This window comes from Heterocephalus glaber, unplaced genomic scaffold, assembly GCF_053883595.1.
Source record: "Heterocephalus glaber isolate CG9 unplaced genomic scaffold, H.glaber_assembly_v1.0 deba00001479, whole genome shotgun sequence".
In the NCBI taxonomy this organism is placed as follows: domain Eukaryota; kingdom Metazoa; phylum Chordata; class Mammalia; order Rodentia; family Bathyergidae; genus Heterocephalus; species Heterocephalus glaber.
In genome coordinates, this window is record NW_028258316.1 from 9,650,200 (window position 1) to 9,675,086 (window position 24,887).

At 40.7% G+C, this 24,887-nt stretch overlaps 1 protein-coding gene across 22 annotated transcripts in view; it reads left to right on the forward strand.

The window, feature by feature from the left end:
• Positions 1 to 24,887, forward strand: part of Mapkap1 (MAPK associated protein 1) — a 233,563-nt gene that overhangs the window by 132,220 nt on the left and 76,456 nt on the right. For all 22 annotated transcript variants that reach the window (XM_021262056.2, XM_004849373.3, XM_087183202.1 and 19 more), the window contains one exon: positions 5,484 to 5,593. In XM_021262056.2, coding sequence (XP_021117715.1) covers positions 5,484 to 5,593 — 110 coding nt within the window. The remainder of the gene's footprint in view (positions 1 to 5,483; positions 5,594 to 24,887) is intronic.

Sequence of the window (24,887 nt, forward strand, 5' to 3'; positions counted from 1 at the left end):
TAGTGAGTTATGTTTTTGGAAAATGTCTGTTTTGAAAAAGACTACTTTGTCCAATGTCAAACATCATGTGCTCATGCAGTGCGCTTTGATCTTCTAAAAAAAATTTTGATCAGGGCAAGGGGAAACAAACTGTGATATTCATACTAGTATAACTCTCTTTATGGAGAAAGTAATACGCAAAGGACTTACTTTAAAGCAAGCATGTTGCAATTATTACAAGACTTTCTTTTATATATTTTCATTTTCTAGCTTGAGGTGCTAAAGAATGAACAAGCACAGAAGTGGGACCAGAGCACGTTGGGAACCAGAGTGTGTCCTCATCACTATTGTGATCTGGTCAGGACTGGAGACCCAAGCACTGCTCATGGCAATTTTTTCCCACCCCTGGAAACTGAAGTGTGGCTCATGAAACCTTGACATTCTTCAGAGTCTTTTTTTAGAAGAATCTTATAGGCCATATGGTTAGTCTGAGAGTCAAGACATTTTTAATCAAATTGAATTTGCTATTCTGGGAATTCAGCCTTTTTCCACAGATTGGTCAGGGGTTGCAATCTGGAGGATGTGCTCTCTGAAAGTTTCTTCTTTCCCAGAATCCCTCAGTCTCCCTTCTGAGCTATCGAGGAGTTAAAAACACAGGCTTTGGGGCTGGATATTTAGCTCAGTGGTGCCGCCACCTGCCCTGCAAGCACAAGGACCTGAGTTTGATCCCCAGTACCAAAAAAACCAACAAAAAACCACAGGCTTTGGAGGCTCACCATCTAATTCAATTTCATGCCCCTCCAGTGTAATTTACTAACATCTCATAACTCCAGGCAAGGTTCTTAACCTGGCCAAACCTCAATTTCTGGCTATAAAATAGGTCCTATCTTTTGGTGAATGACTATGTAAATAAAGATGGGCTCAGTAAATGTTGACTGTTATCCTTGTCTCCCCATTATATATCATTTCTCTGTATATATGAAGAAAGTTATTAGTTATTGGTTATTAAGTATTTACAATGGAGTTATGCTAAACACTTTGGAAGTACAATTTTACGGTCTAAGAATAATTATCATTCCCATTTTGTCCATGAGGAAATGAAGTCAGAGTGATAATGACTTTTACCCAGTGAAAGCAGAGCTTTATTCTGGCGCTTGCTGTGCTCTGCTACTCTCTGGTGTTGCCAGTGTCTTTCATGTCATGGTGTAGAGCTAAACCACCCTAGAAAGCTTTCTGAGCCCTGGGTCTCAGCAGCACTGTTAGCTTGGCTCCCTCTTTGTGCTTACCAAGAAGTAAGAACTCTGATTTTAGTTTCTTGGGTTCTTTTTCTCTCCCACTGGACTGTGCTACATAATTTAAGAACCATATTGTTGATTTCTGAATCCCAAATAGGATCTTTAATAGATGAGTGACCTCAGGTAAATTCCCTGATGTCTCAAGCCTTAGTTTCTGTAAAATGGTATAATGACAATACCTGTTACAGAATTAAATGAGTTCAATATAATTTTTTAAAGAAAAGGTTAAAACAGCACTGGGCACATAGTAAGTGTTCAATAAGTAGTAGTTACAGCTATTATTTTTATAACTGTTAATCAGTGAGCAGTATACTATGCAAATCAAAAAGCTCTTAGTAAATCTCATTGAATTTCTCTGCATAAGCACCATGATTTTTGATTTCCACTGTCTCCAGCCAGAGGTAATGAATTAAGTCAAGGTAGAACATATCTCTTCTGTAGGTTACTCCCTCGAAGAGGAGAGCTCTGAAAACTGAGTCCAGATTGCTGTCCCTTGAGCCTCAAGGAGGTTTTAGATGCTGATACCTGAGGCTATTTGCTGATACTTTCCCTGAATGCTGCCACTAAGCCTGGCAAACACATATTTTAATGCCCTTGTGTTAACAGTTACATGCAGTGAGTGTTAAGATCCATTCTTCCTAATAAGCAATGTACATAGAACCTGGGTGGTGGGTGTGATGGGCCCTCTTCTCCCAGGATGATGACATGGGTCAAGGGAACATAAATAACATTCAGAAGCTCCTTTGCTGAGGTCCTTAGGGCAACATTTTGCTTAGCTGTGGAACCAGGATTTCTATCAAAGGATATTTAATTCCTAGCCCATGTGCTTTCCTCTCCAATATCCTGTCTTCCAACTTGGGTTCTGGTTCCAGCTCTGTCCCTATACAGAGAATCGGAGCTGTCCAGATGAAGACCTGTGCCCATTTCTTGTCTCCTGTTATCGCTCTTACTGCTTAGTAGAGGAACCTTCATTGTGTCCGGTTAATGCTGGTATCAGAACTTCTTTTTGGTAACTGAGTGTCTTTGCACAGACACAGTGCTGAATTCTTCAAGTGAGTAATCTCTTTTTTAAATGCCCGTACGTTTTTCAGTGGTTACAAACTTGACAGGGCCTAGCTCTGAATTGACTGAAGCACTCCTGGCAGCATTTAGTCAGCTCCCTGAAGTGGAGCTTCATCCTGCACCAGCACAGGCAGCCCTCAGCCTCGGGAAGGCAGCTACCTCTTCTTGCACCCCCAGAGGGCCCTGCCTGGGAGAAGCAAGCTGCCTGTTCACAAGGGGAGCAGTTTCAGAGAGCAGAGCAGTGTCTGTGTGAGACCCGCCTGTGTATTGGGCTGGTCACCCCTATGCAGATCAGAGCCTAGAGAAGGGAGGCAGGACTAGTAGCACAAATTACCCTCAAGATCGTTGTCTTCTCAGTCTCAGACTCAGTGCCCTCCAATGACACAGTGGCTTTAAAAGATGTATTTGAATAGACTTTTTAGAAAGCCCATAAAAAACCCTGGATGTAAAGAAATGAGGCATAAAACCCAGAATGTTTGGAAGTCAAGCTGAAAATTGTGGTAGCAAGTCTCCATTTCCATTTATTAAATGGAAGCATAACTTAACAGTTACACCTAGATGGATACTGAGAATCACTTAACAGTCCTACTCATTCATCTTAGAAGCGGATATGAGTATCACTCAGAAGCCAAGACATTGCCCATTCCACCCTTCTGCAGTGCTCTAGACACGGAACAAGATCCAAAGTTTGCACTGGTCTGGAGGGGGAAGAGTGGTGAAGTGTGGGACGGACCTGAGGAAACTTTCATTAGGTCTGGTTGAGTGTGCAGGATAGGAGCAGAGCCTTTTTCTTTCAGAGTGCATGTTTTTATAAAAATGGAGCCCTGGAGTAAGATCTTGCACCCCCGTGAAGGCCCATTCTGAGTGCCGCATGTGCCCCTTCCCTTCACTGTTGTTTTCATTTTCCTCTCATGAACCTTGCTACCCTGGCTTCAGCACAGAGGCTGTAAAGGAAGATGGAGAGCCGAGTTACCTCAGAATGATCACTATCGTTAACATTCACGGGTGGTTCACTTATCATTCCTGACTGCACAGACATGGCAGCCGCTCGGAAGCGTCCGCAGGTGTAGCATGGTGATACATATTACATTGTGCCACAATGGATTTATGTATTCTGTAACAAAAGAAAAGTGTAATGAAAAAATACAGAAGGTAATCCTTTATTCCTCCACCACACAATTTATCAGTAATGCCTGTGGATGATAAGTGCCAGGGATTTCCTCTGCTTGCTTTAACCTTGTCACCTAAGTACATTTTGGTGAAATGACAGAAAAATACACACTGCGGATTTTTCTATGTTCAAAAATCTTTTAAAAGGACACTTTTAATTTATGGAAGTTAGTCCAAACACAAGGCTTCTTTCTGAGCTGTTAGTCTGCTTTTGCTGAAAAAAGTAAATGTGTTGGGCCAAAGTAATGCTATCAGCCAGCAGCAGATCAGAAGAGAATGTAAGCAATTTATGAGTCAGCTTAAATCTACAGTAGTTCAAGTAGAACCAGGTGGATGGGAGTTCATGAGGTTTAGGCCAGAACTAGTTTTTGAGAACCTAAGAACTTGTGTTCCCTTTTGGCCCCGCTCATCCATCGCCCAACATATTGTCACAGATGGAGCACATACTGACGTCTGAGGAGAAAGCAGGGGAAGGCAGATCTGAATGTGGCTGATTGGCATTTGTTCCAAACACACACTGGCCTAGCGCCAAAGCAAATACCCCAAGTTTTTAAATGCACAAGGCACTTTACATTTCAGTACTCCTGCCAAAGTATCACTGCATCACTCCCTAAATATAGTTTTTTTTTTAAAAAAAGAGCTATTTCTTATTTTGCTTTGATCAGTAAAATAAACTTTTAAAGATTGTTCTAGGATGGGGTCCAGCTTGTGAGGTAAAGAATGGCTGAAGCTCAGGCATGATTCAGTAACAGTGTTCAGTAAAATTAGCTTGACAGTTCTCAGGCCTGCTGTTCAATAGCAAGAACTTGACCAAGTTAAAATGGATGATTGTGCTGGCCAGACCAGCATTGGCATTTGCTTTTTAACAAATGGAATGTCAAGGATTAAATAGCAAGCCGTATGGAGAGGAGGACTGTAGAGATGTCTCTGTATTAGGGAAGCAAATTGGGTTCTCAGTTTTGAGACCACTCTGAAGCCCTGTGGTGAGCCAGCCACCTGGTTGGGTTCAGCCTAGGCTTCAGGCCCCTTCCCAGGCTGTCTTGGGGAGCTTTTCCAGGGCTTAGCTTGGGGCTTGGCTTTTCTTTCAGATTTCTTGTCAGTATGAAGTTCTGCCATGTTTTTTGGCCACGTTCCCCTTGAAATTCTTATGGGGAAATGGGAATGCAACCAAATTCCTTGTGGCAATTCCCATGTTCCATACTTGGAAACTTGGGTCCTGTTTGTTACATGAGCTACTTGGAATTGGCCTGTTTTGTTCCAGTGCCCAAACGTAGTGGGTAGTATTTGTGATACTTGCTATTGCAATTAAGTGTCTTAGTGGTTATACCTCACCTAGGAGATAGGTTGCTGTTTTTAGAGTACTTGTTCATTAACTACTTTACCTAGCTAGATGAAGCCTTCCCCCACCCAATTTGATCAGAAGCTTACAAGAAGTTTCAGTGTCTTCTCTCAAAATTATTTATACTTCATTTAATGTTTCGTTGACTTGCTAAGGACTAAGTAGATGAAACCATTCCTACTGTAGTGTATATAAGATATATATATGAGAGAGATTTTACTAAATGCTTTAGGATATCTTTTCTCCTGCCCGCCTCCTCCAGGTTTTTCCTGTGGGGCATCATGAGCTTATTATGATGGTGGTAGTATCTCCCTGCAGTGACGTCTGCTGACACAAGCCAGTTTTATCAGTTGTCAATCCTAGCTGCAGGGAACCCATGGTGCAACTGACCCACACAGACCAGTTCGGTTCAATTTGAGATAAATGAGATAAACTTCCCTAACTATGACCTCTCTTTCAAGTGAAATTGCTTATACTAGAATGCATCACTCCCCTAGCCTAGCATTAGAAGAGTTATTCAACCCATTTTTGAACAATTGATACATTGACCTATATTTACTTTAAAACACAGTGAAGATTTTAATAATATCTCTGTGGATGAATGCTGGAGATGATTTAATACTTGTCTTTTCCTACAGAAATGCTGCTCATGGATTCTCCCTTATTCAGGTGGACAACACAAAGGTCACCATGAAGGAAATCTTGCTAAAGGCAGTGAAGCGAAGAAAAGGATCCCAGAAAATTTCAGGTGAGTTAATTAAAACCATACCCTGGCAATGGAACCTTAACCCTTAGTTAAAAGAGCCTAAGGGCCTGGGGATTTAGCTCAGTGGTTCTTCCACCTGCCTCTCAAGCATAAGGTCCCAAGTTTGATCCCTGGTACCAAAAAAAAAAAAAAACAAAGAGCCTCAGATATGAGAGAGCGTGTGTGTGTGTGTGTGTGTGTGTTTGTGTGTATATGTGTTCTGACAGCTGCCTAAATTGTTTCAGATATGATTGCTAGAAGATTTGGTTAGCCAGTCTACAGCAAAAACAAAACAAAAGGTGATTTGTTTTTTTCTTTTTTAGCTTCCTCTGGGCCTCAGAAAGGGGTTGGGTCAGTGGCATATGTGAGAAGAATGTGTTTACATCATTTATGGACATTCTGTCATTAATAATGTGGGTAAATTAAGACAGAGCTATTTGTGCTAACCATTAGTTGATGTAAGACTGTCTTAAAAACAGAATCAATCCTGAGCTGGAATCACTGCTTTAATTTCATGTTTTCACATAATTTTCAATGGGAGAACTTTTAGTTACTAGTGTTTTGGAAATGGAAAAAAGAAAAATTTCTGTTTGTTTTTACCAGATGAGGAAAACTTAAAATTTTTTGAAAAAGGTAAGTCACTTGATGTGCACAAATACCTGTTAATCTGACTCTTCGTTACCCAAGTTTATGTACAAAATAGTCTAAAGGTATTAGCTATAAAATTAAAGCATCAAGGAAAAAAACGTTACCAGTATTGAGAATTATTTTGAGAAATAGCTTAAAGATTTGTTATACCACAGTCACCTTTACAGTAAATCAGCCTATATATGACATGTCAAATATCTTAGCTTTGTAAATAAAGAGACTTCTTATAAACCTTTGATTTCACCTTTTGGAAAGGAGGAAAAAAGAACTGCACAGGTTGAAGAAAATAGTTTTGTGCTCTTTTTAAGGGGAGGCATATAATCTGTTCCAGATTTAATTAGCTATCTTCAGATGAAAGCTGAAGTTTTAATAAAAGTTAGAAGAGATAACACAGTGAAGGACACGGATGAGCTGTCTCAAGGCCATATTCCAGGGGAACGATAAGAGCTGTAAAAAATGGCAGAGGAGAGCAATTGAATGGAGCAATGAAAATCTGATTCTCATAAAAAAGAGAGAGAGAGAGATGCTGGTAGGGGCAGTTGTAGATGAGACCTGCTAGCGTCTGCAAGCAATTTGGATGCTTGCCAGGAGTCATTGTTCACCCTCGGCTGTGGCGGCTCCGTCCAGATGTGCCAACTGCACGTTTCGGCTTTTGCCAGCTGACTGCGCCGTTTGATAACCAGCTCTCTGGATGCCCATCACTGGCCGCAGAGATAGAATTAAATGATGATGATCTTCCCACAAGTTGGGAGAGGAAACAATGCATATAAATCTTGATTTCATCTCAGCATGAGAAGTCTTTATCCATCATCACTCATAATGAACAAGTCGTTAGCTGGGATGAATGGTGTTCTGGTTTTTCCAAACACCTCTTTTGTTCATTTTTTTGGTGACTTTTATCTATTGCATGGGAGTCAAACTTCTTTGCATTTAGGGGATGATTGAAGAGGCATAGCTTCTTCCAGGGGAAAGTAGATGTTTTGGGGTTCCAGGAACTAATCTAATAGCTTTTAAAGAGCTTCAGATACTCACAGATATTTAATAAGTACTCATCCTCCTTTAGAATTTGGGGTTTTTTACCTTGTTTTGTCTCTAGTTTTTTAACATAACTGTATTTTGTGATACACTTCTTTATATTCAAGAATGCATTATTATGAATTATCCAAGAATGAGACAGAATTTTTTAAACTTTCATTATAAAAATTCTGCTGTCACAGATTTTTTTTAGACCATAAAACCCCTATGAACTTATTGAGATACAGCTGAGCCAGTGTCTTCCTTCTGTCGCCAGCCATCCCTGTCCAATCTTATACCTGTTTATCTGTGTTTTTACCCAACATCCACATTTATCATGCATGCATTTATTTATGTTCACCTTTGTGAACACATCCCTGCCATTTCCATCAGCATCTTTGCCATATCCTTGGCAAAGACTTAGGACTCGTTATCTGGGAAACATTGATCTGCATTATTTATTCCTTTTCTTATTCGAGAAGCCAATTGAGATTAATACATTTACCTAAATTGTACTGTCCATTTTCTTAATCCCCAAAGCTTTTTAAAATAAATTTTTTCAATTGCTTTATTAAATCTGGCCTCATGAAGTAAAAGAATCTTCAGTTTGGCCAAGACACTTGTTTAAGGTTAACATGGTGAAGGTGGCACTGTTTTGAACTTTATATTTGTGGAGTAGATTTTTTTTCAGAGGGTGATTAATGAAAAGAGGAAAATCTTCTTGTCCTAGAGGGAAACACAGATACATTTACCTAAAATATCTGTTGCTGCTCACAGTTGGCTGTGAAACATTTGCCCATTGTGATACGTGAACTTAGTCATGAACTTGTTGGGAAGAGGTGCCACGTCAGAGCCGGGCATGCTGCACTTCCTAAGCTCCTACCACAGTGACTGCTCAGTCTTTGCAAGAAGGTGCCTGTTGTGTCCCATGTCCAGGACAGAATTAGAGTGCCAGCACTCTCAGCACACAGCTTTCACCTGACCGAGTACATAACCCCACGTCTCTGTGCTGCTGTTACTCGAGTGAGAAGAGGGGAAATACTACTTGAAATTAGAGGACTCATGTGCACCATGTGGAGCCGGTAGTTCTCACATTGCTTATTTACTAGAGAGACTGGTTACACTAGAACAAGAGTTCAAATAGGCTAGCAGTGCGCCTCTGTCCTGACCTACAAGCCTTTAATTTCTCTTAGCCTTTTACCAGACTGATTGTGTTGCTCTTCACTTAATAATAACAATAAACTTAGAATTTAAACTATTTCATTGCTAAATCAAGATGAAGGCTTAGCTGGAAACAGTGGCATGCAATTGTAATTCCAAGAGACTGAGGTGGAAAGATCACAAGTTTGAGGCCACTGGAAACTTAGTGAGACCCTGTCTGAAAACAAAAATGAAGAAAGGCTGGGTGTTTAACTCAGTGGTAGAATTTCCCTAGCATATGCTGCAGGGCTCTGGGTTCATCCCTAGCACTGCCAAAAAACAAAACAAGATGTGGGCTTTATAAATCACAGTCCTAATATTTAAATTCTGTTACTCTTCCTTCTGACAGTCAGTTCCCAGTTTTCATTTGTAAAAAATCCAGAAAGTAGTAGATATTTGAGCAGAAATTCTTTGTGAGGTAAATAGCTTTTTCAGTGGAAACTTTCAGGGTTTTAGAACAGTTTTGCTTTGTAAGATAGAATATCATTATAAACACTTGTAACTAATCTAAAATTTTGACTTACATTATTTGTAATTATTTCATCAAGTCATAACTATTTATGAACACAGCAGGGTTTTTTCCTGTTAATATTCATGTATTTAACTATAGTAGTCTTTTCACAGTGTGTTCCAGTCAGTTATCTAAGGCCCATTTTTAAAGCCTATTTTTAAACATCTCCTTCAAAGTTTCTGTCTTTTCATTTTATTACTGACCTACTTGACATTTGAAATCTACTTATATTGACAGAAAGTCCCCACTGTTGAAAAAATAATAAACGGAGAATCCTTTTAGAAGAGTAAGATGAAACCTTTTTATTAATTTTAGCAGTTGGGTGAGTGTGTTTTTGACACAGTGAAGATGGCCTGTCAGGTCCCTAGATTTAGCCAGTAAAATATACTAACCTGTTATTTAGGTATAAAGGCCTTATTTCATTACTGTCTCTCCTGTCAAGGTCATGTCATGATTGGTGACCTTCTAAGTTTTGTGGTATTTTGGCTATTGTTATTGTTGTTTAAAAATGCTGCTACTCACCAGCCTGTACCAGTATCCTACAACATGATGTTGGGTATGACAGAGATGCTGTTGAGAAACAGAGGCAGATCAATTTCAATTTTAACACCAACATAGAAATATAGGTTCTTCCTGATCTACAAATAGAGAAAGTTTCAAAGTGGGTTTTACCAAGCAAAATAGATTTCTACATAGCTCTGATTCAATATTTGTTCTCATTATGAAATGCAGGTGTTTTTTGTATTACCAGTTAAAAGATCGATTATATTTTTTCTAACCTCCTATCCATTCTTGCCTTTTCATATGAAAGATGAATGTTCATTAGTTTGGAGATTTTTCTAAAGTTCTTATAATATTGTTCATACATCTTGTGACATTCATTCCTACTTCTCTCTTATAAAATTTCACCTACAACTTGAAAGTGTTGGGTTGGTCAAGCTGTACAGACCTTACATCCCTGTAATGTCTGTGTTTAGTAGAGTCTCAGAAGACCTTATTGCTTGCTAGTGTACTGTTTGCACAAGACCCCTAGATGTAACCCAGGACTTCTCAAACAGTATTCCCTCAGGTACTGCTGAAAGCAGGGGGGGATCCATGAACATCTACCACAGGGTGTGGGGTTATGGTCTGAGGGACAGCTAACAGTGGCATCAATGGAGTCTTTTAAGTTAGTCTTAAACTTTGTGTAAAATCTACATCTTGATCCATAATGCATTTGTAGCTATGTTGCACATTTGCTGATCACATACCTTATTTGTTAGACCTGTGCTGGGTGCAAGGAGACAGTGATGAAGACCAAAGTGAAGGCCCTTGCTGAGGGGCATTTTATATTTTAGAGCAATGATAGCAAGCCCTTTAGAGCTTTCAGTAATACAAAAACAGCCCACTGTGGCATACATACTGTAGGTTTGCCATCACTGGTCTAGTGGGAGAGTGAACATGAGAGGCTAAGAGGGATGACTAGTGTGCTGGGGAGCTCACAGCATTGTCCAAGGAGTTCAGGAGACTCCTCCCTTAGAAACTAACATTTGAACAATGACCTTCACGTTTAGGCTGTGAAAAGTTAATGAGTGGGGAGAGCCAGTAGCTTACCATATTTTAACATACAAAGAATATTTCAGATTACTTTGCAATCTACTTAATTCCTTCCATCCTAAAATTGTAGTAAAATTGACTCTTAAGAGACATTAACAGATGGCTAGCACAGTAAATGGTATCATCATCTACCCAATCACTGAGCAACATATCCTTTCTTCTGTCTTGAAGTTTTCCCTACACTATCTCCCTGTGTCACAGTTGTTATTAAGAGGCATCAGTTTTACCTCTAGAATATATCCTGAGTCTTTTCCATCTCCACTGGCTGAGTCCAAGTAAGTCACTGGCTTTTTATTTAGACTGTAGAAATAGCAGCCTAGCTGTTTTCTTGCTTCTGCTCTTAGCTCCTCTGGTCCATTATGTTCCCAGCAACCAGAAAGATCTTCTCAAATACCAGCCAGATATCTGCTCCAAACCCTTCAGTGAGTCCAGTCATTGGAGTCATTGACTCACTGAGAATAAAATCCAGGCTTCTAACCACTGTGAAATGCTCTGCGGCTCAGAGAGGGGAGGGACATACAGAGAATGTGACCCCAAAGAAAGAAAAGAACTAGAAAGAAATGGGGAAAGAAGTGCAGAGCTGATGGTTGTAGTGAGGTGGGTAGAGATGAGGCAGAGTCGTGGACATGCAAGAGGGGAAGAATTTCGAACCTGTGACCTAATGTGGACCTGGTGGAGCAAGCTGACTGTAGTACCCTTACTTTTATGCCAGACAGACATAGACACTTGTATACAAATGAATTAACTATTTGTCAGGAGTGTTTTAAAGGGGACTCGTGTCAGGAAAGGAATTAGTCTTTCCAAAACCAAGATCTTTTCCAAGGGGATGATGAGAGTTGATATATTGAATGCCTTTGTGTATTTAACAACATGCCTGGAAAGGAGATTTTTATTATGCCTGTTTTACAGATGAGACTTCAGACTGTTAAAAAGTGAAAGGAAAAATAAAGGTTCATTTCAGAATGGAGGAACTATGCTGTGTGTAATCAGGTACTTCTCTGAGCCTCCCTTTCCCCAGCTCTGAGAGTAGTTAGTTACTCAAATTTCCACAGCAAGTAAATGGTGAATCTAAATTGTAGCCCAGGCTTTTTTGACCTCAAAGCCTGTACTCTCTTTATTTGTACCATGTTGCTTATTAGAACCCTAATGGGAGAACAAATTTAAAATTCTGTAAACAGAAATGTTCATTGATTGTGAGATCTAAATGCACTGGGGAAGAGCAGCATTTAAAGGAACCCTGTGGTGAATCTGGATATAAAGCCAGGAATTCTTTTTGTAATTGCACAGTTTGTCTGAATTGGTGTCAGTTTTAATGTTTTATGTCTAGCTTTCTTAAAGCAACATACACCTGGCCTCAGCTGCCCTATTAAAAAGGGAAACCCATCTATGTGTAGATAGAATTGGGTTTTTAACACTCTTTAGGCCTGAAATATTCTCCACAGGCTCAAGTAAACTAAAGAATTTTCTGGCTATGGAGTTGAACAGAGAGTCTTGTTGCTTCATGTGTGGTTGTAGAGGCAGAAAATCCAGCACCTTTTTGTCTATGGAAATAGAGTTTGTAATCCAGGGACATAGGCTGTGATATCCTTAGGCTACCGCAAGTAATCTTAAAAAGAAAAAAAGAGGAAGAAGGAGAAGGGAAGGCAGAGGAGGGGGGAGGGAGAAGAAAAAGAACGAGTAAATAGGACTGTTTAAATTTTTTTTTTCCAAAAAGGCAGTAATTTCTGCAGACAACAGTTCCTCATGAAAGAATAAATGATCATGCTGATGCCACTCATGCATGGGAGCTGAGTAGGAAATAAAGACCTGATACTCAGTATCCAGTGACCCAGTGGGAAAATGATATAGTAAATTAAGGCTGCTAAGGTGTTTAAATGTATAACTCAGAAGTGCCCCAGGCAGGAGCTCCAAGTTAAATATTCCTCCTCGTTCCTCTCTCTGCCTCTTTATCTTGTTGTTTCATCTCACCTGAGCCTCCCTCTGTCTCGGGCTCTCTGAGGCGCCTGATGGATATTCTCCAGTATAGAGCAGAGCACGTTAAAGATGGCATTGCAGTCAACTATTTTATCCAGAAAGCCTGGAAATTTAGAGAATTTATGTCAGGCAAAAATCTTTTGGAACCACTTTAGAGACCCAATTATTTTAGAAGGGTGTTATGAGCTCTCGCAACTGCCACATCAGAAAAACTTGAAATATATCATTCGCCAAAACTACATTTGACCAGCATTTACTCTTCCTACTAGTCGCTAATCTTTCAGAAGTTCCTTTTCCATTACAAAATCTATTCATTCACTTCATCTGGGGAAGTCACAAGCACGGATTAGATTAATGAAAAAGCAGAATGAAAGGAAGAGCAAAGACACTCCCAGAGGCTGTATGGTGGTAGGGGAGGCACACACAGCTTGCAGGCAGAGGGTCTTTCCCTCAGTCCCCTGGGGACTAACTCTGGAGCACTACTAATTTAAAATAGCCTCTCAGGAAACACTATGTTAAATACACATATTGACTATAAGCTGTATCCTGTCTTTAAAACTGTTTTAAAAAGTGAAAAAAAAAATGTCTTAGAATTAAGGAAATGTGGTGACTGTGTGATCATGTACCTGACCTCTGTGGGCCTCACTTGGCTCAGCTCTAACACAGGAGGGGCCAGCTGAGGGTTCACCAAGGCACTGAGAACAGGCTAAGTGTGCTCTTAAACTCTGTGTGGCTATAGTTCGCTCTAAGGTACTGCACAGTTCACCGTCATCATCGAATGCTGCCTGCTCTATACCAGTGCTGTACTAGAAATCAGGGGGAAACCCAATGAGAACACAGAAACGGAGCCGCTCAAATATGCAGATCCATCAGCTGAAACGTCGAAGCTCCTAGAGCAGCACAGGTAAAGAAGCACAGTATTTAAAACTACTGTGTGGGGCAGGTGGCTGAGAAAAGATACCCTGGAGTGATTTATTTGATGGCATTTTGAAGACTAGTCAAGACTTTGCTAGACGACTAAATGGGAAGAACCATCCAGGCAGAGGAGCCATCTTTTGAGATGTGGTCACAGCACAGAGAAGTTCCAAATTCCTGGAGCAGGAAGGAGGCAGAGGGAAAGTCACAGAAGCTAAGCAGAAGCCAGATCTTGCAGGCCAGACCTGAACAGTAGGCACGAGGGGTTTTATAGAGACCAAGAAATGGTCCTGGCCCTCAAGGAGCTTGCTGTTCAGCAGGCAAATGAACAGGCAGTCATAATGCCATGCATGTGATAAGTAGAAATAAGTAGAGGACTGAATGTGTGTGGGGGATGGGAGCCCTGACCCAGTCTGAGGAAAGTGTGGGAAGACTGTCCTGAGCACACATTATCTGGCTGAGACCTGGAGAGGAACGGGCCATGAAAGAGCATTCATGCTGAAGGAAGGAAATGAGAGTAATGACACTGTGGTATAGGAGTTGGAAGCATGAGGCATGATGAGCTTGTAGTGGTCATTTGGGTGCCGGTCCTATTTGGTTAAATTTGAACTTCATTTTGATGGTAGAGAGAGGGTCATGGAAAAGAGGACAGCATAGTGAGAATTTCTTTTCAAACACACACTGTCTGCATTGCACAAATGGAGTAGAAGCCACAAAACATGCGACAGTGACACCAGAGCCCAATACCACTGAGGAACCTGCCCTAGAGATGATGGTGCCCAGAACTTAGGAGTGGAGAGGACAGGACGGTGCTCCCTGCAGGACCACGTAGTAGTCTGGTGTCCTTTACTAGAGCTGAGTACACAGCTGAGGAGGATCAGAATGCAGTGGTAGCTCAGTTCACTAATGCTTTTGTTTGCAAACAGTTTGCAAGCAGAAGCATTTGGCAGAATTTGGCTTTTGTTTGCGAACTCTGCATCGGGTGACAAACACAGCCACAAACCATCTTTCCCACATAAACAAGAATGTGGCCATCTTTTCCAGAATTGTGGAATGAATTAAGTTTGTGAACTGAGGCACCACTGTAGCTTGGAGCTGCAGCCACATCTCCTGGTGTTAATCTCAAAAGAAGGTGGTAGCAAAAGATAGGCTTGTAAAAAGATTTTTTAAGACAAAATAAAATTCTTGCTAAAAAAAAAAAAAATCAAACATTTTGAAAGTGAATGCTATAAAAGGGGTGAAGTCTAACTTTCTTTGGTATAAATATTTTGGTTCTTTATTCAGTTCACATACAGATATTCATATAAGGTTTCACGTGAGCAAGGTTTGTCTTTTGTTTTTATTTTTTTAATCACTTACTTTCTCAACATCTGTGAAGGTTCCTATTTAATAGGGGACACTCAATAAATGCTTGTTAAATGAACTCATGAAAAATGTATATGTATAAAGGTTTTCTTTTTCTTTTTTTTCCCTTTTGGTAGTGATGACCACACAATATATATGATTTTATATTTGCTTTTCATTCAATAATATGCTGTAAGCATTTGTTTTAGAATGACCATGCACTTTTATTTTTCCAGTGAAATTTATTTAACTTACCTCTTATCTGAAAGATGTTTCAATTATTTCTAAGTTTTCAATGTTCAGAAATATACAATGAACAATCTTGTATGAATATTCATTGCATATTTATGCTAAATTTTAAATATGGGCTTGTCAAGAGTTTTGCTTATTTATAATATTGAGAAAAACAAATTGCCTTTCAAGAAATTTATACCCACTCCTTGTCCCTCCCAGAGTATAAGAGAACCACACCTTTCCCTGCCCCCTAACCAACACTGGATTTCATCTATCTATAATTTTTGCCAGACTGATGTTTAGTAGTTAGTATCTCATTCTAATTTATGTATCTGTGTCTTTAGTCAAATGTTTTTAAATGTGTTCATTTGCCATGTATCTTTCTAAGAGGTACATCTTAGTTTTGTCAGTTCTTTTAGTGGGAAAAGGGATGAAAGAAAGGCTAATTTCAGAAAACTATTTTTAAGATATGGCCTGTATTTAGAATAGTTTTCCCCACAAGACCTCTCCTTTTCTTGCACACACAGGTGTGCACAAACACACATGCACACAACGCTGTTAGGTAGAGAGATTCACACCCAGGCCAGGCAACTTTGCTTGTTTACCTGTTGGGCTTTTGATCACCAACAGATCTTTTGTTTTTATGTTCAGAAAGATCTGTCTGATAATACAGTAGACTCCAGTTCACCTCATTTGAGACTTTATGTTATTGCTTTGTCATCAAAACTAGTTTAAAACACAGATTTTCAGTAAAATTTTTACTAAATACCTTATTTTCGACTGGTATGTGTACATGGCACTTAGAAAATGCATCATAATCTGGAATTCAGAAATGCAGACAAAAAGTTGTTAGCAGATTGTCTTAGGAAGGCATGACTAAGGACACGTCTGGCAGCATTATGAACAGCACTGGCACCAAGGGCAACAGTAGGGGGTTAATGGGGACCCTGCATCATTTCTTGCTATGTGCCTGGTGAGTAAACTCCTAGAAGTTTCTGGGAATGGTAGCGAGTGGGGAAAAGGCTGCAACCAACAGTCAGTGTCACAAAGTGGGGATGACTAATTTGCTGAGGAGACCCTTGAGACAGATGTTTAATTAGCTGAAGTCAGAGTGGATAAATTGGGAGAGGACTGCCTATGTAGAGAGATGCCTTTTCCCTCATCTCTCATTTAACTGTTTTGTTTTCTCTCTCTTCTCTCCCCTCTCCCCTATCCCCACTTCCCTCTCCCCTCTCCCCATTCTCTTTCTTACAATTTTATTTTTTTATTAGATTGAAAGGAAGTACAGGGGAAGGTAGAGAGAAAGTACCAAGGTGATGATTCCTGTTTGATTTTCCATTTACCCTTTATTACTTGGTGAGATGGGCATTATCTTTCTTTTGCAGTTGAGAAAACTGAAGATATATAGAGACATATACATAACAGAGAAAAAGGAGATCTGTATTTATATATTTGATGGATGTAGATAGATAAGTAGATATTGTGTGCATTGCTAATGAGTAATGTAGATAAAATTTAATTCTTGAGTCCTGTGTGTTTTTCCATACATCATCTCTTCCTTTCCTAAAATGAAAGGCTGATGAGAGAACTTGTGGAGTAAGGATAATAGTCTATATATTGACAGGGAATCTACGTATTGACAGGAGCTGGGATCACAAAGGTTGTATGCAGTTGTGAGAACTATCAGAGGGTATTTATGAGCTTTGTGCATATGATCATGTCTAAATTTTACCTAGATGTAAAAGAATTTTAAATAAACATTGAACTCCTTAATGATTTACTTGCCACTGTGTTTAAGGCAAATATACTGATGTCTTGTTTTTTTCCTGTAAAATGCATTTTTTAAAAAAAGATGGATTGAGGGATCAGTATGTGATAAAGCAAGCATAGTAAAATGTTTGTGTAGCATGTAAGTGGTGGGTACATGGATTTTTCATGTACAGTTCTCTCAACTTATCTGTAGTATAGAAACGCTCATAATAAAATATAAAAGGACTCACAGAAATTCAAAATATATAATTTAGACTGCTGATATTAATTCTTGAACTCAAATATATAATCTTTGTGGCATAGAAAATACTAATCTTTTTGTAACATAATTTATCTTTCAGCTGCTTCTGGCTTCAGTTTTGTTTTCTTTTCTTCTTTCCTTTCTTTTCTTTTTTTCCTTTCCTCCCTCCCTTTCCTTCTCCCTCCCTCCACTCCTTCCAGTGGTACTGGGGATTGAACCCAGTGGCATGCTGCTACTGAGCTATATCATCAGCCCCCTTCTTCTTCTTTTTTTTTTTTTCTTAAATTCTTTCATTGGTACATTTTAGGTATACAGCACATTTACATTTCTCATTGGGAACTTGTACCTTTACATGACGCATCTTGGTTCTTATTTTTTCCCCATTAATGTTTGTTTGGGGTTTTTTTGTTTTGGGTTTTTTTTTGGTACTGGGGATTGAACTCGGGTCCTTGTGCTTGCAAGGCAGGCAGTGGAACCACTGAGCTAAATCCCTGGCCCTGCCCTTCTTAAACTTTTTATTTATGAGAGTTACTAAGTTGCCCAGGCTGGACTTGAACTTGTGATCCTCCTATCTCATCCTATCAACTAGCTAGGATTACTGCACCCAGCTTCAGTTATGTTTTCTGAAAATAAGGGTAGTAATACCTACCTTGCTGGGTTGTTGTTGACTGAATGCATGTGAAACCCTTAGTCCACAGTAAGTGCTCAGTGGAAGACAGCTGCCTTCATCCCTGTTCCCATTGCCAAGTCTGGCACACCATATAATCTGGCTTTCTCTGTGGGATTTGGTTTCTTTCTTTTTCTACCTATATGACTTGGCCCTTGTCTGCATTTGTTGTTTTGTAGTTTTTTTGGGTTTTTTGGTACCAGGGATCGAACTCAGGACCTTGCACTTGCAAGGCAGGCACGGTGCCACTGAGCTAAATCCCCGGCCCCCATTTTCTAGTATTTTAAATCTATGAAAATCTTAGACCCTGTGATACAATGACTGCTTGAATTGTGTTTGAATTGGAATCTGCTGCAAGCACCTTTACTTTGAACAGGAGCAGACTAGATCCAGAGTCACCTTGATGATTTTTTTGCTGTCAAAGAAACTCATACCGTATACATGGGGGTGAATAAATAATCTCAGGGCTCTTTCATCATATAGCTTAGATCAGCAAATTTACTTCCCTATTCCAGAGATTCTGGAGGTTAAAAACAAGCTATAATTGCCTGTAACAGACTTACAGGTGATTTTTTAAAGCTTTTGTATTAATAGTTTAGCACCTCCCAGAGCCTGTTGCTTCTACTTAGAAAACATTTAAAAGAAAAAAATGTACTAAAAACTGAGTATAATTTTATTACTTCTTTTTTTTTTTTGTACCAGGGATCGAACTCGGGTCCTTGCACTTGCGGGGCAAGCGACAGAACCACTGAGCTAAATCCCAGGCCCATCTGAGTATAATTTTGGAGAGAATGATTACTGAGTTAGACAGAGGGGCTGGAGTGCAGTGTCTGCCTGTACCATCTCTAGCCTTTAGGAAGGGGCTTGATCTCCCAGCAGCAGCAGCAGCAGCCTGCCCTTTCTTCAGACAAGCCATTCCTGTGTTCATCCTGATAGTGGCTGGCAGGAAAATGCTTTCTCTACCTAGACTGATTTTTAGCTGCTCTCCATGAAAAACCAGTAATTTAGAAGGGTGGTCTGGACTGGGGATTTAGCTCAGTGGCACTGCGCCTGCCTGGCAAGTGCAAGGTCCTGAGTTCAATCCCTGGTACCAAAAAAAAACCAAACAAACAAATTAAAAGGGTGGTCCTACCACAGAAAACTTCTCCAAGATCAGCCAGGGACTTGGGGCACCTCACTTCTGACCCACTGCTTACTGAGGCCTATCACTGGCCTGGACACTGACACCAGAGATTCTTTTCTCCTGCAAGCAGTTTAGAAGACAGTTTGTAATAATAATTTTGCATAAAGGTTTTTTTTTTTCTTTTTGAGTCAGTTACAAATAGTGGCACCTTCTGCAGATCTGAAGAGCTTTAAGTGCATAAAGAAAAATAGCTTCATGAGGGTATTTCTTTTTCTATGTTACAGTGACAATAAGTTCCAGAAACAAAGATGACTTAAAATCAGGCAGATAGCCTTGGATTAGCACAGGGAGGGTGGTATCAGCACCTACCTCTCTGGTTCCCTAGCTGCTGATCACAGTGTGGCAGTCACTGAGGTGTGTGGATGCCACTGTGTCATCAAACCAATTTTTCAAACAGAAAGTTGGTGAGATGTGACTAAAGCCCAAGTACTGCAGAAGATACAAGGTGATCTATTGTAACTCTTGAGTCTTCCTGGAGACTGTCATCACGTAATCATAGAAATATCAAGTCATACCAAAACTTCAGCCCCCCCCCCGCACTATATTTAATAGCAAAACAATGTAAATTAAGATAAAGTGATTTAAGTCTTTAAAAACCCTGAGGGTCATACAGATCTCTCCAGAACAGTAAGTCAAAAAGCAGCTTCATATCCTTGAGTATTGATGGAGTCTGTGCTGTGTTCCAAGCAATGGACAAGGTGGTGGTTGATTGTTCTTGGACAGCTGCCATTCTAGTGGGGAAGATGGTCAGTAAGAAGTAAGCTAACCACAAGACACAATTGATATGGATTTCCAGTAGCAGTTTTATAAGTCTTTCCATTTTTTGATGAAAGGGACCACCTAAGCTGGCAAGTTTGTGAGCTCCCCTCTCGAAGGAAGCCTTTGTTTCCCCTAGTACTGGGCATCTCCTCAGTCTTTGCATATGCTACCATGCATCTCCTGTTTTGGCTGCCAACACCCGTTCTAGCTGTAGGGAGCGGTAGACAGACCACAGGGCTGCATGAACTATCGAGCAGCAAGGGACTCCATCTGGATCAGCAGTGGCCATGTAGAGGGACAGGCCCTGTGTCAGCTCTGGAAGCTAACTAGAGACACCAGTCCCTTAGCTGCTTGGCCCTACAACAGAGGTGCCCTGGACCTGTCATCAGTAAGCTCCTAATGCACCGACCTTGCTAGATGTTGCTGAGTACTTTGCAAGAGAAAAGGATCAGCACCCCCCTTTTCCTTTGGGAGAGGGATATTGAGCTTTAATTAACTGAGTAAAATGAGAGTTCCTTGTGGACAGGCAGAGGTTCTTTTTGGTTTACCAATACCACTGCTGGACCAGAGTTGGTAGCTAACACATTTTGTAGAGTGAACTAAAAGGCAGTCTACCCTTTTCACTCTCTACCAAGCACAGACAGGACTTCCTGTTTTGGAAAGGATTCATTGCACTTTGATTATCAGAGATCAAACTTTCTCCAAGAATTAAACTATTGAATGAAAACATAAATATGTTACCATTGTAGGATAGGGTCTCTCAGGAGTGTTTGGGGAGGCAGAGGAGTACACCAGAGACAGGTGTGAGGGAGGAAGTAAGGGTGCCCAGCAGGAGGGAGCTACTGCACACACTGTTAGAGAAGAAGAAAAGCAAGGCAAACTCACTCTCCAAACAGAGCCACCCGGAGAGTATGAAGGAAGGAGAGTGCACCCAAGCTAAATTCTCATCTCCTGTCATGAATGTTAATATTTTCTTATGATTATAGTAATATTTTAAGTAGCAGTGTAGGTATGAAGATATGTATCAGAAGAAATAGCAAAAGCAAAACAAAAAAACCCAACTTAAGCTAATTGCCTATAAGGAACAATTCAGGGAGGACACAGGAAAGGAATTACTATTTTTCATCATACTTACAGATTTAAGAGTATTATTTACTCTTGAAACTATATGTGTTACTCTGATGAAAGTAAAAATAATTTTTTAAATGTGTAAAAACAACAGCTTGGAAAGATTTCTTTCTTTTCTTACATGGACTTTCTCTATTTGGAAACTTCCTTTCTCCTAAATTCTGCCATCCATTTCATTAGATTAGTTGACAGATTTCTATGAGAACGTCATTATTAAATAGTTGCTTCCCATTGTAAACATTTCCAAACTTTTTAAGACCAAAATGTTATGATGGTAACCATCATTTTGTGGTTTTGCCAACATTTTGTTTCTGTGACCTGTATTTTCCGTAGTTTAAAGCACAAGCTATTGGCCAAATACTCTGTCCCATTCTAAGAATGACTAATATCTCTAATATAAATGAAAACAGCTGCTTTTCTATAACATTAGAGTCCCAAACAGCTGTCACATGTACATTTTGACATTCTTTTTTTCTTTTAAATTGGGACAAAAATTAGTTTGCTGGATCTACTAATCTGGTTAAGTATATCATCTAAGTTCTGTGGAGAGGTAGAGAAGAGGGTATAGAAAAGCTGGTGGAGCTAGAATGTAGACATCCCATACTTTAAATGAACATACTTAAAATGAAAGCCCGGTGATGAGCCCCTCTGCCTAGAACATAAGGTCTATGGGCCTGGCATGGCTGCCGCACCACTGCCACGGCTGCCGCACCACTGCCACCTCTGCCAGTGAGCCTGAGCCTAGCAGCCGGCCATTCTTTTCCTCCCTCTGGCCAATGAAATTCTGGAGTGCCACTCCCTTGTCCCCTGCGAGCTCGAATCAGCACCTTGTCCCCTGCAGTACTTGAGGATTTACCTCAGGAGTGGCTGCCATGGATCAGGTCATGCTTCCTCTTGCTGGCATAGAACTGACCCTGTTGCTCACTGCTCACTGGGTGACTTTGCTTAGGTCATTTCCTCCTCTTTAAGTGCCTGCTGCATCACTGGCTGCTGGTTGTTTCTTAACTGTGAAGTGTGAGACCTGGCTTCTAGAAGAACCTGCCTGGCTCCAGTCTTGCCCACTTTTGCTAGCTCTGTGGTGAGTTTCATAGGCTGTTTGATCTTCATTTTCCTCAATAGGAGGGAAAATAGTAATTGTATCTTTTTTATAGCACTGTTATAAGAATTAGAGACCAGTGCAAAGCACCAAGCACCCAGTAAGTCTTCACTGCTACCTTACTACTTGATAAATGTTATTCTTGCCCCTTCCTTTTACTTTCAAGTATAAGACCCAGTCAAACTCACAGTTTGGTAGTATAACACTCTGATTTTTTTTTTAAATGACCACAACTGCCTTGAGTCCTACTTCAACAAAGACACTAGCTACTAGGGAACCCAGTCAAATTTACTCCACTTCAAGTCCAGCCCAAAACATGTGCATCTGTCTGCCTAACTGCTCACTTGAGCTTTTCCAGGGGTCTGAGGCCCCTTGTCAGAGTAACATTGCATCAGTGGGAACCCAAGAATGACACTGAGACACGATCTGATGATCTTACCCAGCACCCTGCTTCTGGGGCAGGATCTGCAGAAGGGTTAAAAGTAAAAGAAACTTTCCTCATAAACTTCCTTTTCAGCAGGACTTTCCAGAGAACATCTGATACTAGCAGAGAGGAAATGCTGATTGGCCTGGGAGTCAGCTGAAGGAGACAGGAACTGCAGTGGAAGCTGCTGGATTTACTGTTATTAGCAAGGCAAATGGAAAGTCAGCAGGGCAGCCCAGCTTCCAGATAATAGATCTAACAAAAAAGAAAACTCCCAGGAAGGAAAACGGCTGGCAGCCATGACTCCTCTTCAGCATTTTTTCCATTGCTTCTTCCTTTTTGTGTTGTGTGTAGCACAAAGAGAGGCATATCTTAACATCTGAGTTGTAAGTCACAACTGGCTTAAAACAGTATGTATAATTTAGCTTCTTGTTGGATAGCTTGAGAGTTGCACATAGCAAAATGTGCAAAATTATATTAATATAGTGATAAATAGTTGCTGTTTATTGAGCATTTACATACCAGGCTAAGTGCTTTCTATGTGTCAGTACCTCATTTAATTGATACAATAACAGGCACTATCATCATCCCGATTTAGAGATGAGGAAACAGTGATTACAGCACTTAAGTACTTTCCCAGTGTCTTAAAATTGGTGGAACCAAGATTTGAACCCTGGCATTAAAGTTGTACCAATCTAGTGAAAGGTTTTGAGGCAAGAGCACAAGTGGCTGTTACAAAGAGCCAGACATGGTACTGGCAGTATGAAAAGTGCTTACTGATGCTGTGTCCTCATTTGAAACAAAGCTAGTTGGTACAGTGGATATTGGAAGAGGGTGCAGGCAGAGAGGCTCTGGCCCCCACAGCAGAGAACCATGTAGACAGGCAGTCCACAGGAGGTGACCTCAGAACTGAGGTCCTGACAGCAAGGGCCAAGAAAGCAGATAATGCTCAGCATCCAGGGTCAGCCATGCAGAGAGCTGCAACCTGTATGGGGTTGGTCCACAAGATAACAGGTAAGCAAAAATCCTATTATCAAAATTACCTCTACAAAAAAAAAATCCCTGTTGGAGGCTAAAGTACTGTTTTTTCTCATGAAACCCAGATAGTTAGCTTTTTTCTCTAGCATTAGAACAGAAGAAACCTAAAAATACATAACTTGAAATGCTAAAACCAAACTTCGCCCAGAAAGATGCTCATACCGTAAAATGCCTAGAAAACTGAGACACTGCCATGCGCCCAATTAATTCAGTTAGTCATTCATCACACATTTATCGGGCACCATAGTTGCAAATATGAGTAAGATTCCTGCCCCACAGTATACTCTCAGGGGACATTGGGTCATTGAGAATCATGGCAAGTGGAATTCTCCAAACTATTTAAATTGTTCTTTTGGTCAGATGTCTCCCTTTATTTTCCTTCATTTTTAACAAGCAAGTGTAGTTGAACTCAGATAAATTAAATGTATAATTTATCCACAGGGAAACCCAAGCAGGCAGGTGACATCAGGGGATAGGGCAGGATTCTCAGAAGAAGTGCACTGAGAACCCAGCAGGGCACCAGGCCCGGAGATAGGATTCTAGGCAGGGGCAGCAACTTGAGTGAGGCCAATCCAGACTTTTAAAAAAGAAGGAGGGCAGTCTGGGAATCTGGTAGGGCCTGATATTGTGGCATACAAAGAGCTGGAGGTGGGATAAAGTTTACAAGATAGCCATAAAGGAGGGGTATGACTTTGGCAAAGTGAAGCAGCAGCCGGTTGAGGAAGAGAAGGGCACAGCCATGATGTAGAAGTGGGAAACCATGCAGTATATATGCACAGAAAGGGGAGGAGACCTGTTGGGCTGGATCCTAGAGGATGTGGCCAGACAAGGAATGCACGGACAAGAAATTGGGATGGGTAGAAGACCTTGAGAGTACCACCATTGGTAAGCATGGGAAGTTGAGAAAGGTTTTCCACGTGGAAGAGATAACCCTCAGAGTTTGACTCTGCAGAGAACCCTCTGACAGTAGGTTGAGGAATGGAGGGCTGGTGGTCAGGAGGCAGTTGGGGAGATCATCGCTGTGGCTGGATGATAAGCAATGCAGGCAGACTTATTAAGCCAGTAGAGTCTGCAGAACTTGGGAGCTGATTTAATGGCAATCACAAAGAGGAAGGCTGAGGAAGAAATATTCCAACCTTGTGAAGTGCCATGTTGCACCGCAGAGTCTGTAGAGGCCAGAATCAGTCTCGGTCATCTTTGCGTGTGTGCTGCCTAGCTTAGGGCATGGGACATGAAAGGAATGTGCTAAATGTTTGGAGAACTGAATTAATTCATTAAAAGAATTGGGTGTTGTAATTGGAAACACCATGACAAGGAAAAAAAGCTGGGTTGAGAAAGGAAGGTAAGTAAAAAAGTTATAGTTGATTTTTTTTTTTTGTACTGGGGATCAAACTCAAGACCTTGCACTTGCGAGACAGTCGCAGTACCACTGAGCTAAATCCCTGGCCCCCAAATGATAGAGTTTTGGGTTTTGGGGGGTTTGGGGGGTTTTTTTGGTACGGGGATTGAACTCAGGACCTTGCGCTTGCAAGGCAGGCAGCGGAACCACTAAGCT